The sequence below is a fragment of the Rhyacophila brunnea genome, unplaced genomic scaffold (assembly GCF_057557595.1).
Source record: "Rhyacophila brunnea isolate RB1 unplaced genomic scaffold, BYU_Rbru_1.0 scaffold_9, whole genome shotgun sequence".
Lineage (NCBI taxonomy): Eukaryota > Metazoa > Arthropoda > Insecta > Trichoptera > Rhyacophilidae > Rhyacophila > Rhyacophila brunnea.
Window position 1 is genome coordinate 15,813,461 of NW_028233361.1, and position 16,402 is coordinate 15,829,862.

The 16,402-nt window shown below is 31.8% G+C and overlaps 1 protein-coding gene across 1 annotated transcript in view; it reads left to right on the forward strand.

Moving 5' to 3' along the window:
* NetA (Netrin-A) overlaps positions 1 to 16,402 on the forward strand; it is a 566,225-nt gene that overhangs the window by 500,987 nt on the left and 48,836 nt on the right. Inside the window, exon 4 of the mRNA XM_085959389.1 lies at positions 10,290 to 10,355. Coding sequence (XP_085815515.1) covers positions 10,290 to 10,355 — 66 coding nt within the window. The remainder of the gene's footprint in view (positions 1 to 10,289; positions 10,356 to 16,402) is intronic.

Consider the following 16,402-nt stretch of genomic DNA (forward strand, 5'->3'; position numbering starts at 1 on the left):
TTTTAACTAAATTTAAATACATTCTTTAACAAATCCTTTTAAAAAAAATAATGAGTTTGTCAGTTGAATTTTGAATGTTGAATAAAAATGTGTGTCAGGAATTTTTCTTGTAGCCCAATGGGTTTTCTTAAAAATGGTCGATTGATAATACACATTTTATATTCCCCACAGTAGTGGAAGGGCCAATTTATTAATTTTCTATTTTTTCACGGGTTGCAGTAGGTAAAAGTATTGAAAAATAATGATATAATATTATACTAGATGAGAAATTTAATATTACATATTATCATCCCCTCCAATCACTCTCCACTATGCATTACGTACATATGTTTTGTACACGATAGAAATTACAATTTGGTCATTAATGGCCGCGGTTTGAGCATCACTGTCCTACAGTAACGTAAGTCGAGGTGGTTGAGAGACTGTTTTTGAAACAGTGAGTTTGATCTCATGTCTGTCAAAAAGTACACGTTGTTTTTCAATGTGCGTGTGATTCACAGCCTAGACCCAATGGGCTGGACGAATGGCACACAACTGTTCCATGTAACAATTACTCTTAATACATTTCTAACTTAAGTAAAAGGTATTTAATACATACCATTCTTATAATAATTGTCATTGGAATAATTGACAGAATAGATGCCATTAAAAACAAAGATTTCAGGTACGAATCCTGCAACTAGCTCAAATGTACAAGTTTTAAAATGTAGTACATGCACTCAATGGACGGAGCTAATGCCACATACAAATTTGATCGATAGAGCCTCAAATCTATAGAAATTAACAGTTTTCATTTAATTATTATAAAACTTACATGATTTTAAATATTAAAGTTGGCAGCATTACATAGTTGGTAGCTATGTAAACAAGATGGCGGCCTTTAAACATTTTCCTTTGGTTGCTTATTCACTTTTCATTTACGGTTTGTATTCTGAATAGTGATGGTTCATTATCATACGATTTTGAGTCGTTTTTAATTCGGTTGAGCCGTAGTAAATAATTTTTTTTTCGACCATGTCCGATCCTAATAGGATCATACTCGTATTATGGGCCTCAACAAAGTACGGGTTTGTACTATCAGATTTTGTTTTTTACGTGAAATGGATGTCAGCCACTTGCTCAACCTATTAGGTCCATACCCTGACTCACACACAAATTGAAAAACAATATGTGTACTTGCCAGACCCAGGATTCGAACCTGAGACCCACGGCGTGATAGTCCAACGCTTAAGCTGCGCGGCCACCGTGGGTGTAAAATAAATTACCAAGCATATAACTGCTAATTTTACTACAAATGAATCTGCATTGATATACGATTTGCAGCCAATTTAATTATTACCTAATTAAAATGAGCTAATGGATATCTCCCGGGATGGACTAGTTGTGAATCCTTGTACGATGTCGAGTTTAGCGTTTATGATCATATGATGCTGGAAAATGCATCTAATTATATTGATAAAGTTATTCCTTTAATCTACTTTTTCGTTTAAAGAACCTGTTATAAATCCTCTTTTTAGAGATGCCTAAGATCCACAATGAATTGCAGAGATAATAAAGTAAATCTAGTATTTGTACTGCTTTGTTTTAACACTCTTCGTTATCAAGATTTATTGTTTGTTATTATTCATTTTTCAATTTCACACTAATAAAGAAATATCTATTTATCCCAGCTTCAAACCACGTTTATCCAAGATGGCAACATTTGAATAATTTCATAACAATAATAATTTAGAGTCTCAACTCGAACTATCTTCTCGGGCTAAGTGTATTTTATAGTTTCCCGAGAGATGTCACATTTATTGTGAGATTTTGCCTCTAAGCTGCAACATGGTTGACACCGCTGCGAGATAACGCTCGACTTGCTGCTGATTTATTGCTGGCCTAAGCAAACTCACAAATTCACTTCTTAACTACGAAGCGATTTCTATACAAAATTTAAATCATTATTACGAATATGCAGGGTTGTCAAAAGAATGCGCCAATATTTTAACTAATTTTATATTGATAACATCATCTGGGGTCTACATTGTAGTTTGAAATCACAGGATTTCTTGATTACTTTTATATCATTTTTAGCAACAAGATAATAGTATGTTATGTCAACTAAATATGACAAAAGTGATTAGACTAGTTTAGGTTTTCTTGAAATTGCAGAAAAATAGCATTTATTTCCTAACATTCACGAGATTCCAAGAATGATTATCTGTATTGTATATCAATGTGAGAGTCGTCAACGTGTCGTAGGTCTTGGTGTTTAGGATGATGATGAAGAAGTCGAAGATGGATGCAGGAGCGAGTTTTATTTATAGCGTAACGGTCGGTACAATAGTATGTTACAGTAGTTATGTTACAAGTTATAATACTAAACTTATGATACGGATCCGTGGTCCACATCTCGGTACAATGAGACAACCATCAGTTGTTTATTCTCCCAAGGTGCAGAACCAACCTGCCACTGGTAAGGCCAATTGGGAGGGCGATAACTATGTTCAACGAAATTGCTTCGGGTGTTGTTATATTCCACCTACGTGAGAATGAATTAAGGTGGCCGTTGTTTTATAAATTCTTAAAATAGGGTCTGCTTAACTCACCGGTGTACTTTCTTGTACCTATCTAATTTATCTACTAATCTATCTCATTTTTTATGTAATACTGTTTTATATTTCTTTGTTTCTAAATGTCATGCTGTAAACGTCTTAAACTTATAATTTTTAATGTCCACAACATGTTTAAAAAAAAAAAAAAATTGAAAATGCTGTACGAAGCGATATAGAGATTGAAACAGTAATAGACCGGAAACGTATATTCGAGTGACGTTTCCGATGAATTATTATTCGCTATTTATACAATCAAAATATTATTATTTTTATTGAAATAATCGAGTCAGCTTATCTGGCCATTGCGTCAATGGATGACTGACTAAGTGAAAAACGGATTTCCGGAATTTATTATTTCGGTCAGCTCCTTACCGAGTTTTCTATAATTTAACACTACGGAAAATAGATATTTAATGTGTAATTCTATATCTCTATGTATAAACAATCAATCTAAACTGATAGAGAAATGCGAAATCAATAATTACTGTTTGTTTCGTTTTTTACACACCATTTCAACAGTGTCTGTCTAGTCCAGGATTGAAAAAAATACTCTTTCCGAAATATCACTAGGTATTGAAATTTTCTGTGTTATATTGCAGTCCCTAAACATATTATAAACAGATTTTTCTTATTATTTTCCGTGTACACATAGAATTATCCGTTTAACAGTACATATATGCTAAAGCAATTGATAAATTGGGTTCCCATAAAACGGTGTTCGGAATAAACTAAATTTTTGTCAGTGATATTATCGACCTGAAATCTTCGTCAATCGATTATTTTTGGTTCGATAAATTTGGACTTAAATATTGCAAAAAATATAGGCGATAATAAATATTTAGGCGATAACGTGTAATACCACAAACGTATAGCTATCTACAATTAAAAAAATAATTGTATACTATTGTAAGGTATGTCGATGAGACTTTATTTATCATTAATGACATTGGTCAAATAACTTAGAAAATCCGATTTTCACGATTCACTTTTTGGGCAATTACCTCGTACCTAAAACCAAAATATTTTTTGCATCTTTTATTGTTTTGGCAACCCTGTAAGACACCTACATTTTCTTATTGTATTGTTGAAAAGTCAAGAAACCCTTCGAAGTGCTTCTTAAATTTCAAAACGCTCAATACTAATAATTTGAAAAGGTACGGACGACTACTAACTGCTCTGCTACTCTAGGAGAAAATAAATAATGGAGAGCATTTCACAAAAGGAATTTCCACGATGAAGATAATTGGAAACAAAGAACTTAAAATGTTTGGATGTTCTCTAATCATCTGTCAAGTTATATTGTTGCCGAAATGAATTTTATTCAATTGCAATAATCGCGAGCAGCAAAGCGATAAAATGGCGGCCATTTTAAAATTGTAATTTATTGTTCCACATTTGAAAAAAAAGATGAAAACAAAAGCATGCACAACGATGTGTCAACGGATTTAATTGTCATCTTCCATAATATTATTCAAGATGTCTGATATAATATGAAAATATTATCGAATACAGAATACTTTTTTACTTTACAGAATACTTTTTTTCTAACGAATATTAATTGTCCTCATTCAACATTCAACATTTTTTGTACATACCTATTCTTTGAGCATTTTTGAAGTTATACTTCTTTAGGCGCGTTTGGAAAATCAGATCAGAGTGTATTTATATATACGTATACAAAAATAAACGCACTCGATTGGATTCGAACCACCAATTGTTCAGTTATCAGCCGAACGCACTACCATTACGCCACAGTATGATACTCCAATCGTGACGATAATACAGTATAATATTATAGTTTAGAATTGTTCCGTTGCCTAGGCATCGAATTTATTATTTTTAAAGCAGCTTAAATTTCAATAATGTCATACATCAACAATGTTTCAGAAGTTTAATAACATCACAACTTGTAATCAGATATGCACTCTCTGTATCTGCATTAGTCTCAGAAATACTGTATCTTTTTACACAGTCCATCTCCCACTGTCTAATTCTCCCGATACCCATCTTCCCATTTGGTCCGTTGAAGAGGAGTTAAGTGTTTTTAACCTTGAGATATTATGTCTTTCTCAACTAATAATCAAAGACCTTTTTGGCACTATTTCGTTTGAAGAGGTAATTCGTTATCCCAGATATTTGAATTCCATGTGGCGATAAATACCTCATTTGGTGTTTGTTGCTGATCTTTCCACTATCAGCATATCCGAGGAATTGTACAGTTTTAACTCTTACTGTATGGATCTGAGAGGCTCTGATGATTTTCCGTCCCTATATTAAACAGGAATGGGCATTACTTTGTCTACGACCATCGTATGCGCGAAATACACCAGCTGTTTGATCAAATCTTCACTTGAAATGCCACTATTTCCATAGAAATTTTAATAAGGCTTAACGGGCCGAGTGCCTGGCCAAAATTGACATCCCCCCCCCAAATTAAAAATTACCTTTTAGTGGGAATATGGCAAAAGTCAAAGAAAAGTTGAAAAATTATTTTATTGCCATCGAAATATTTATAACAAAATATTATGATAAGTATATTTTACCTATTAAATAATAAATACTATATATATAATTTATAAAATAATCTTTAATTATATGGAAAAAAACTTGCGCCGCAGGCGACTTTTTAGACTCATTGACACAAGTTCATGAGAAAAATTGTTTTGCTTGAAATATTGTACCTTTATGACTCAGTTATTTTTTTTGGTGACTGGTTCTTGGGACTTTTGTCGCCTGAGTGTTTCACACCCATAACACCCCCGCTTGGCGCGTTCCTGATAACTAACATGCATGATTTCTTACTAAAAAACTTCAACACAATTTTACGCCTGGAACTACGCCACTGAGTTTGAAATTCCTGTAAAGGAATAGGTACAAGAGCTGTCCTTGTCCCATTTCGTATTCAACCATCTGCAATTATTTACATTATAAAATAATAGCCGCATTCCGACGATCTCACACCCATTAACTCCAGCAAAGCGCAAAGGCTGCATTAAAATCGGAGTTGCCGTATTGAAAATTGTGCATCGGAAACATCCGAACGAAATTTTCCCTCCATTAAATTGCGACTCGAAAAATATTACGCAGACCGCAGTTCGAAATTCGAAATGATTCTCCCGCGTATCTCGGAGCGATTGCGGCCATTAGCGAACTTGGAACGGCCAAAGGGGAACGAAATTATGAAACAAATGAAATGACAAACGAGTCAGTTAAACATATAAATGTCTTTTCATTTATCATTCGTCCACATTGTTTAAGAGATGTGGTTTGAGGCGACTCTGTATATGTTCAACTTTAAGAGTTTGCCTAGCGTTGATAAATTTTCATTGTGCTCGGTAGGGCTTAGGTATGTTAACTCTGTGTTCGGCTTAGTACATTTAGTGCGGAATCTGTTACTTTATTCTTACTGTTTTACGACAGACAAATAGTTTATACTTTATACGGCTGTGGGACAAAATTATTTGTAGAGATCTCAAATTCCCACGAATAATAAAATTTATATTATAAAAGTTTTCAATAGCTTATGTCTTCAATCTAAAACTAACGTCCTTTTGACAAACCTTATATTACCCCTTCGTGAGAAATATCCGTATTAACGATATTAAAGAAAATCTTCCTTAATGTAGATGAAGCCTTAACGTGAACCAAAAAGAACCACCGGTCTACTGATTACATTAACTACAAGTGACATCTCATTTTAAGAGAAATTCACACCTCTACTGTGAGGTTTATTTATGCCCAATTACAATAGTACAGGCGGCTCTCGTGGTGCAGTGCAAAAGGGGCTGGCCTTCCAACCGAGAGTTCTGGGCTCGATTGCCGGTGAGAACCTGGGTTTATTAAAGCCTGGGTATTTGTGATTTTTCAAAATTACTAACAACCACCTTGTACGAAAAAGCAAGGACATTGTTATTAATTATTTTAAAAAAATACAAAAGTACAGTTTTAGCAGCATTGCCAATTTAACGGTTTTATTGCAAGATCTAGCATTTTATATAGATATTTAGGTTTCTAAATACGCAACTGGTCGTTGGACTGGACGCAAAATATCGTTAAATTTAACGTAATATATTCTTAGGTTTCCACCTTCTTTCTCGACGTTTCGGGCTCATTGCAGAAGCCATAATCAAGAGATATCTGTTATGATGAAGTGTAGTGTAGGTTTATGAATGCAAACGTCGCTTTAAGAATGCCAAAAGGAACCCGATTAGCCATCATCCCTATTAATAGTTTCAGGGTTTCTGTGTATGTCGATGGCCTCCTTTACCAATCGTGAGAAATATTCCTTATTCCGACCCAGTATCTTAGTTTCGATGTCAAATTTGTGTCTGGTATCGTAGGTTAATTAAGTTAACCTGTAATTTAGCGTTTTTCGACACCGCAAACAGTTGAAAAATTCTCACGAATAAGCTAAAATATTACACCAATTTTCCTGAAAATGAATATGCAAGCCTATTGCACCTTAAATTAATATCTTACCAATAAATTAAACGCAATATACGATAATACGATATTCAAGTGATTACCAAATTTTGTACGTGATATTTTTTGGGCCGTATTACTAAGGTTTTTATTAGTTACGAAACAATATATTTTGTTCTCGTAAAATAATCTTGAAAATTATGACTTGTTTGGTTTCAAATATTATTTTCTTAAAATTTTATTTAATTTTAAGGAAATTCAGCATTTTTTTCAGCCAATTAGTTTATTTTCATATGCTATCTGGCATTTTGATAATAACAGTTGGCAACGCTTAGTGGTAGCAGTGATATAATCCATGCTTGAGAAAATCGTATGTGACTTCACCGAAAAATGTGAAGTCATTATTTACCTATTAGGATCTAACTGATTTTATATATTATTTCTAAAGTAATGATAAATTTTCCTGAAGATGTTTCCTCAATTTTATGCCGCATTCAAGAAATTTCTTACTTCCTATTGAATTTTCTTGACTGTACATGAGAAAAGTTTCTCATTATTTAACAAGTGTATCTATATATTTAAGCAATCGATTCTTTGGTTCAAATATTTATATTAAAATTATCATAAAATATACCCACCAGGTGTCATAATCAATGAAATATATGAGACCAGGAAAAGGTATATCAAACCTATCCGGCGTCGACATATATTATCCGCTGCCCCGGGCGTCGCGACGGCGGTGCGGGCAAGTGGAAATGTTTACCAACCGAGAGGAAGCAAGCCGGCAAATCAACCGGAAGCGGCAGTAATTTGACGTCACGAATGACAACAAAATGACACTTCATTACTTTTCCATTATCGAGGCGAGATCTCTCCCGTGTCTTGCGGCTTGAATGATCGTTTTTTCTATATATGGCTGTATCTTTCATGATTTGTCTCTTTGTACATAATATATCGTGATTTATATGTGTGCTTTCTGAATGTGTTTATTAATTTTTCTCTGGTATTCGATACACATGGTAGTGAATTTATGTTTAATATATCGACTAATTACAATTTTTTTCTTTAGTTGCTTTAAACTATTAACGTATAATTCAATACCCTAAATATTTAACTATTAAGAATTAAGAGCATACATAAGTGAAACGGCAAATAATCGAAATTCATATCACAAATATACATGCACCAAACGAAGACAATACACTAATGAATGCAAAAAAAAAACTATGATCATTTGGTAAGATTGAACTATGTTCTTGAAAAATAACTAATTTTAGAACGTTTTTACTAGCACGTATTCTTATTTGTCCGGTGGTTGTTTATCCGGTACAAATCTTGTAATCGATTTTTAACTAACTTCCCGACTAGCTAGACATTTGAAACTTTTATAATATATCAGAACACGATGCCAATGCATTCTTTTAATACTTTTAGCCAATCTTTAAATATAATTGAATTCATTTTCAGTTAATTCTGTTTTGTATGAAAAGTTATTTCGGAAGAAATCCGTAATCCAATCCACTATTATCGGTTGCTAAGTGGGTGGTCCTAACAACTAAATTATTAATATATACGTGCGTTACTATGGAAATCAAAATGACATTTCAGCATTTAGTATTTCTATATTTGTTTGTTTATTTTTTATTCACTTCATATCAAGTACAAGTTTGAGCATATTGAGCATAATAATTCAACAGAAAATTTAAAAACGTTGTATATAAAAAGTTCTTTTTATCTTGTAATTATTTTCTTTGGAATTTTAATTTAATCTTCTGATCGCTTCTGATATTTCGTTAAGATTGGCTACCAGCTTTTGTGGTTAGAATCAAGGTAATACTAGATCCCCTCACTTTGATTCTTCGCCGGCGTCATGGATTTCTCAAAATTTTAATCTTAACCCGCTAACATTTTCTTAAAGCTTAATTAACTATTGTATTTATGAAACGTATAATCCACAAGATTTAAGAATGTAACATTCTTTTTTAACATTTCAGTTCTTAATCTATATATTATACATATTATATAAGTAAAAATATATTTTTTCGATTTCCTTTTCCTACTTGGCTACAGCTGACGTCTACTTAAAAAATAATTACAAGATAAAAAGAACTTTTCATATACAACGTTTTTAAATTTTCTGTTGAATTATTATGCTCAAGCTGGTACTTGATATGAAGTAAAAAAAAAACAAACAAATATAGAATACCGAAAAATCATTTTGACATTTCATTTTGATTTCCATAGTAACGCACGTACATATTAATAATTTAGTTGCTAGGACCACCCCTTTAGCAACCAATAATAGTCTTTTACTTTTTACGGATTATTCTGAAATAACTTTCCGCACAAAACAGAATTAACTGAAAATGAATTCAATTATGCTTAAAGATGTCTAAAAGTATTAAAATAATGCATTGGCATCGTGTTCTGATATATTCGAAAAGTTTCAAATGTCTAGCTAGTCGGGAAGTTAATAAAAAATCGATAGCAATATTTGTACTGGACAAATAACCACCGGACAAACAAGAATACGAGCTAATAAAAACGTTGTAAAATAGAAAGTTTGTTAGTTCAAATCAATATGTCATTGGTTCAAATTACCTTTTCTGCCAATTCCAATTTTCAAATTTTCACGACAGATAAAGATTTTAGATTCATTTTTAATGTGATGCTCTTTTGTTTGACTCAGCTGTCAGAATGATTTTCATTTTGACATGTTGTATGTGTATATGTTACGCCGAATGTGCGAAATTGACTATTACATGAAATGGGCTAAATTTTTGCTAATTCATGTAATAGTCAAGGTTGTTGCCTTATTCATGAATTAGGTAAATTTTCTGCTGAGCACATGAATTCGCCAGGGTATGGAATTCTTGAACTGTCAACATGACAGAAGAAAAAGTAAATTTAATACGGATGGTTTTATTAGTTATAATTGACATAATATAATATTGTTATTATTAGGTTAGGTTAGGTTAGGTTTTGTAATTCTGAATTAAATTATTCAACTGAATGTCCATTTTGAGATTAGCTAACAAGTGTCAACTATCACAAACATACAATCGACCATTGCACGATTGATACCAAAGCACGAATCAAATCGCGAAAATATCTTTCAATAAAATTCTAATTCATAAATTCATAATACAAATATTTTAATATTGATGAATGTAATTATTATTATTTTATTAATATAAATATACCTAATATAATTTAACACTGTTTACAATGAATGGTTAATTTCAGGTTATTTTTTGTTTTTGTTTTCAGAAATCCCTAAGGTCATCCAGGCTGTGCAGGCAATGGAGGCAGTAGAGGCGCCCCCACCCGCCCGCGGTAAGTAAGTGCGACTCATTCATCAAATTCACTCACTCCACTTTCGCCCACTTTACTTTTTTTTCTTTTCTTTCTTTCTTTTCCTTCGTCGTCTCGTTTATGTTTTCAAATTTCTTTTTGATTTCGTTGATTTGTGTATTTTACCTGGCTCCCGACGATGCGTTGATCTATATGGATTCCCAGAAAGCGAAGACTGGAATGAATAATACATGGGATTTCCTTACACAGATCAGTTTGGTTTAGTCTAAAGAGTAATAATATATACTTTAATAAGTGACCATAGCGTACTCATTACTTGTTTTAAATACGGAATACAAAATAGGTCAATTTATCAATTTTCTTCTTTCTCATAATGTACCTACTCAAAGGGACTTAATGTTATTAACTGCTCAATATAAAATAAACCTCAAGACCATCGATATGTTTTATAAGAGGGACATTATGTTTAGGTATATGACGTATGTTAGATCATTGCGGTATTGTGATGGCAAACAGTTATAACTGCTGTTTACACAATTTTACAGGAGAGCAAAAATAAAGTTTTGAAATCATTCTGTCAAGAGTTAGTTTATAAGATATTTTGAAGTATTTTATATCAAAATAAGCGGAATTAGCATTTTTTATCTTGCATTTTAAGCATAATATACGTCTTTTTGCCATATCATCTTTTTTCACATTTGGTCATATGCAAATATACGTAACTTTGTGATCAATAAATTTGCAGCTCTAATATTTTGCCACATCAAAGAATGTACAATTTGGAACATAATAATATTTTGAAAGAAAATGAAAAAAGTGAAAGAAAAACAGCAGTAGTTATAACCGTCTGCTACCACAGCACCTACCGAGTGTATTTTTCATAGTGCGATACCTTAATGCAGAACAAAGTTTACTAACAAATTGTTGATTTGAAATTAGTTACTTTTATTAATTACCTATGAAAATAACGTAATATATTATTTCAATGAGACATTAGTTTTAATGCAATGAAGTCAAACTGACGTTTACTTAGTTAACTCATTCACTACGGACCTGTTAATTAGTAATTAATTACCACATTTAATTAACATGCTAATTATATCTAATAGGCAACGCAATAGTTGCGTTGGATGCACGTAATGAGTTAATCTATGACCATTACAGAACCACGTACAGAAATGATTTTATTATAAATATTTTTGATTTACAGATAAGATCTCTTTGTACAGCGTTGAATTGATTAATTCAACGTTTGTTAAATGTATACTCAAACGAATAATACATGCCTATAGCTGTGTCTAAATTGGTAGAAACACAGGCTAGCTTAAAATAACACAATAATATCTTTATTTTACAATTAACGTGTATTTTTAATACCAAAGAACGTTGATTTTCACTCTACCTTATGTTTGACATATTCTAAATGGAGTAGCGATTGGTTAGCAACCAATCATAGTAGCATAATATTATATCGTCAAGGTGACATTGTTAGTAAAACACACGTCTCTGAATGTGTTAATGCGAGTCAATCACGCGTTTAGAAAAAAACACATGTTTATTTTGTGTGCTTCTGATCGAGACCAATGATTCATTGAGTTGTAGAAATGGCTAACCACCTTTCCCTGTAAAACAGGTATTTTAATATAACATTATACTGCCAATGTGTAGATCGCCTACCTGGTCAATTTAAGATAGAAAATTGCCATTTACTTTTTATTATATCAAAGTATTATAAGAAACGAATATAAAACAAAATTTTTAGATACATATAATTTACAAAAAGTGCTAGACCCCATACCTGGACACTTATAATTTTATATATTATCAACGTATTGTTTGGAGCCACCGTTTTTTTCTTGTGTTTGTATTAAAACCCAACTGATTTGATAGTAAACGTTTTCCATTGACTTACTAATTATTTCTTTGTCTCTAAAACTAACCTTCGTTTTGTTATGTCGTAGTTAACTAAAATCTAAAGCAATTTTATGAATGGATTTTGACTAAATTCTTGCATTGTCAATAATATTGACTTCATGTGACTTATTCGAAACCATTTGTACGAGGGATATTTGGCCGAAACCATCAGGCCGATTTACAAAAGCCAGAAAAGCATTCAAACTGTTTGTATTTTTTATTAATGTGCACTTTGATGACGTGGCAGTTTTGACAATAATATCCCATCCATATAAAATGACAGCACCAAATGTAAATAAATACATATATATATTATATACAATATAAAGTGATTTTAAATACCGATGGTACGTTCATACATTTAGATATTATAAACAGATATAATTATAACGATAATGCATTAACCTTGAAATAAAACTGTATTTTGTAATCTCGGTAAAATTTGTTTCGGCCAATTTTTCTTCGTACAAGTGATTTCGTACAAATTATTGGACACAGATAGTCATATCTAGAGTTGGATATTTCCCGAAAAAAATCTCAATCTCGAGATTCGGGATTTCCCGAAATGATGAAATTTTGAATTCTCGAGATTCGGTATTTCCAGGAAAGGAATTATCGAGAATCGGGAAATTAAAAAAAAAAACCTGTAAAAATCCTAAAATCAGTGGAAAAACAGACAAATTCCAAAAAATGTTTTATTTTTATTTATGTAAGAAGACAAACAAAATAGAATTAGGAAAACAAAAATAATTGAAAAACATTACTTATTAAAATAGAATTTCAAAAAACACAGACTGTCAATCGCTGCGTCTGACAATCGCGTACGCTTTTGAGACACACTCGAGATTTGGAATGGAGAATCTCGAAAATTTCTCGATAATTCCCGTCGGGAAATTCCCGAAACCCAACTCTAGTCACATCACCATTCATATAATATGTATATCTACTACAATGAAAATATATAAACTATAATAATATTATATGTATTATATTTTATTAAAACCTGCGATTAATGATAACATGGGCAATATAGAAAATCATAATTGATTTTTAAACAGATGAATTAACTTTTTTAAGTCATATTTTTTTATTTTTCGTGAATTAAATTTATATTAAAATATTATTTTCATATTTTTGTAAATATGTTTTAGTCATACTGTCATCTCACAAATCATTTACCATTCATCAGCATTTCACGTCGCTACATTCAAAATTTATATTTAATATACCTACTATTAATATAACAATATTATATCATAGAGTGTCATAGACTATAATTATCTAGATATTTTTTTATATTAAGTATATAAATTATGTTATGTATAATATGTATTACTATTAATTTTTTGATAAAATTTTATTATATTATGTATGTACTGAAATGTATGGTTATATAAAATTGAAACTCAGAACTAAAGTGTATCCATTTTATATGTATATACAGGTGGAATTTGTAGTTTTAAATTTAAACCATGTATATTTTCATAATAAATAACTTCCTATGTACCTATCTTCATGATTATTATAGGTACATATTTGTAATTCATAATTCTTTCTAAAAGGGTTTCAAGAAGTTTTCTATTAGAACTACAGAACAGATTAATAAATAGAATTCCGATAGGCTATACCCCAATACACTACCTACATATGTGAGTATCTTATGAAAATGAACGAAATATTATAGACGTACCTAAAATAGTGTGTGTTGCAACCTCCATATACACAAATATTGAATGAGCGTCAGTGCATAAACCGAGAGCAGATTGTTGTCAGAACGAAGGACAAGCGTATTCTTAATAAGTTTATCCCATATTTTTCCACACTCAAGATCGGTTGCCTCTTACTTCACACCCATTAAGTATGTCAGTTCCTATTATTTCTGAGTTCCCTGATTATAACAAACATAAATAAATTGAAATGAAATTAAATTATTTTGAAAGAAATATAATGTTATGTTTATGTGGCGTCAATCTGCAGCTGTCTTTTTTCACGCATTTAATTATTGAATACAGAATAACAAAATTACAAAAACATAACATAAAAAGTTTATGCGATACTGAAATCAGAAACCATTTCAATTTATATATTTTGTTCCAGCATGAAAATAATGAGCAAAAAATCAATAACTTTGAACCCACTGATTTAAAATAAACTAACAGAACAAAATTTAACATTTATTTTAACAAATCCGTTCATTTTGACGATTATTGTATGGTCTTAGATTTATCTTTTAAAAGACAATTATTGATTTACAAAATAATATTAAGATTAGCGATAGTTTTCGTACTGTTTCTTATGTATTGTTTTGATTATTGATGAAGTAAAAACAAAACAATGATTCGGTTGGTAGATGGTGTGCGTGCGGATGGGGAGCCGTACTAAATACCTGGCAGCCGATGAGCGCGTAGTCGTACGCATACAATCCACGAACCGAATCATTATTTTGTTTTTACTGTACCAATTTACCCCTAATATTCGATGGAGACATCGATTTTAGAGACATCTGATGGTTAGTAAAATGCCAACTCTTTAATAGAAAAAAATAAAACTAGGACAAGTTTAAAAAAACCCATATTTTTAAATAATAATGTGCTTCCTACCTTATCGCGGCCATAAAAATCTGCGACATGTTCTCGAAGCAGAATGTTTCCAGTAAAAAAAAAATGAGAATTTTCCGCGCGTATAAAAAAAAATCGCGCGCTATTCTCATTTCCTGACATTAACGCCTAAATTATATACCCGTCTAGGCTTACATAAAATTATTTTGTAACATTTTATTTCCGGCCCGAGTGTGTACGGCACACTGAGAATTTATTTGCACACTCGTTACGCACTGAATATCAGCGCTTAAAGGTCAACTTTACTATATAGTAATATAGCTACACTTTTCTGCCTAATACCTCTTCTATTTTTCTACGTCATACCTAATCGTGAAAATATTTTTCTCTCTTTACAACTGATACACGTGCCAATGAAAAACATGCCAGCAAAGAGTACCTGCTGGAGGATGGGGGGGGGGGGCAATTTTTGAATCAAGCACTATCATAAAATATAAAAAATTGCTTGAAAACGCCAAATAGATAAGTAAGCACGATGCTTCGAACGGGGTCCGAAAATAGAACGGAAATATTGAGCGTACATTTATGATCGCGTTATATGCTGTCATGCTGTTTTTTTTGGTATTTAAAATGTTATCAGACCGATGTTCCCATCACGTAGCACATTTTGAAGCAAATATTGTTAGTTAGAGAAATCTGCAGAAATCACCAGAACAACAATGTACCTCACGCGTACCGCGCTGCATCCGATACTCACATAACTCAATGAAAGCTTCATCATTTTCTACATGCCTACACATTATGTATTTTAACCTTTAGAGTTTGTATTCTATTTTTCTCTATGGACTCCATGTCAGCCAATGACAGCTCAAGTTAATATGTTAACAAGAAAATAACCTAAAATATGGTAATGGCATTATCATATTTTATTAGTACCCATTATATTAGCATTAATAAAACGAGGTAGGTAGCTAATTTAGCCTTAAAGAAGTTACTTACGTAAATTATTTACCTTATAATGTACCCAATATTGATATTACACTGGTAAATACGAGAATGTAAGCAGAACTTCTGATGTAGTTTACACGCCTAATATCAAAAAAAATATGTATGAACCAATATTACAAAATAACAATAAATACTTACGATGTGAGGTTACGACATTCAATCTTTTTTTGATCTGTCAAAATTTAAAATAGACGCTAGCGCCCTCAGCGATAAACTAGACATAATAATGGTCAATATGAATTAATTAGCAAATTTGACGTTTGTGACATTGTAGTGGAATGTCATATTGCCATAGTAGAAGACAAGTGTGAACTTTTATTCAAATAAAGTCACTTATAGCTAACCATCAGGCACCATCTCTATAGAATCGTTTTCCACTTTTTTATTGGAATATCCAAAAAAGAACCAAGGTACATGTTTGCTACATCAGTCATGTGCAGCTTTGTTTCGGTCTGCCACTAAAATCATTTCATTCTGACACGTTTATAAGGTCATGGAAAGCGGCCGTGCACAAATCGTGGCTGCATATACATGACGGGTGGACATGGGGTAACTCGATGATGAATAACAAAGATGTATCGGCTTGAA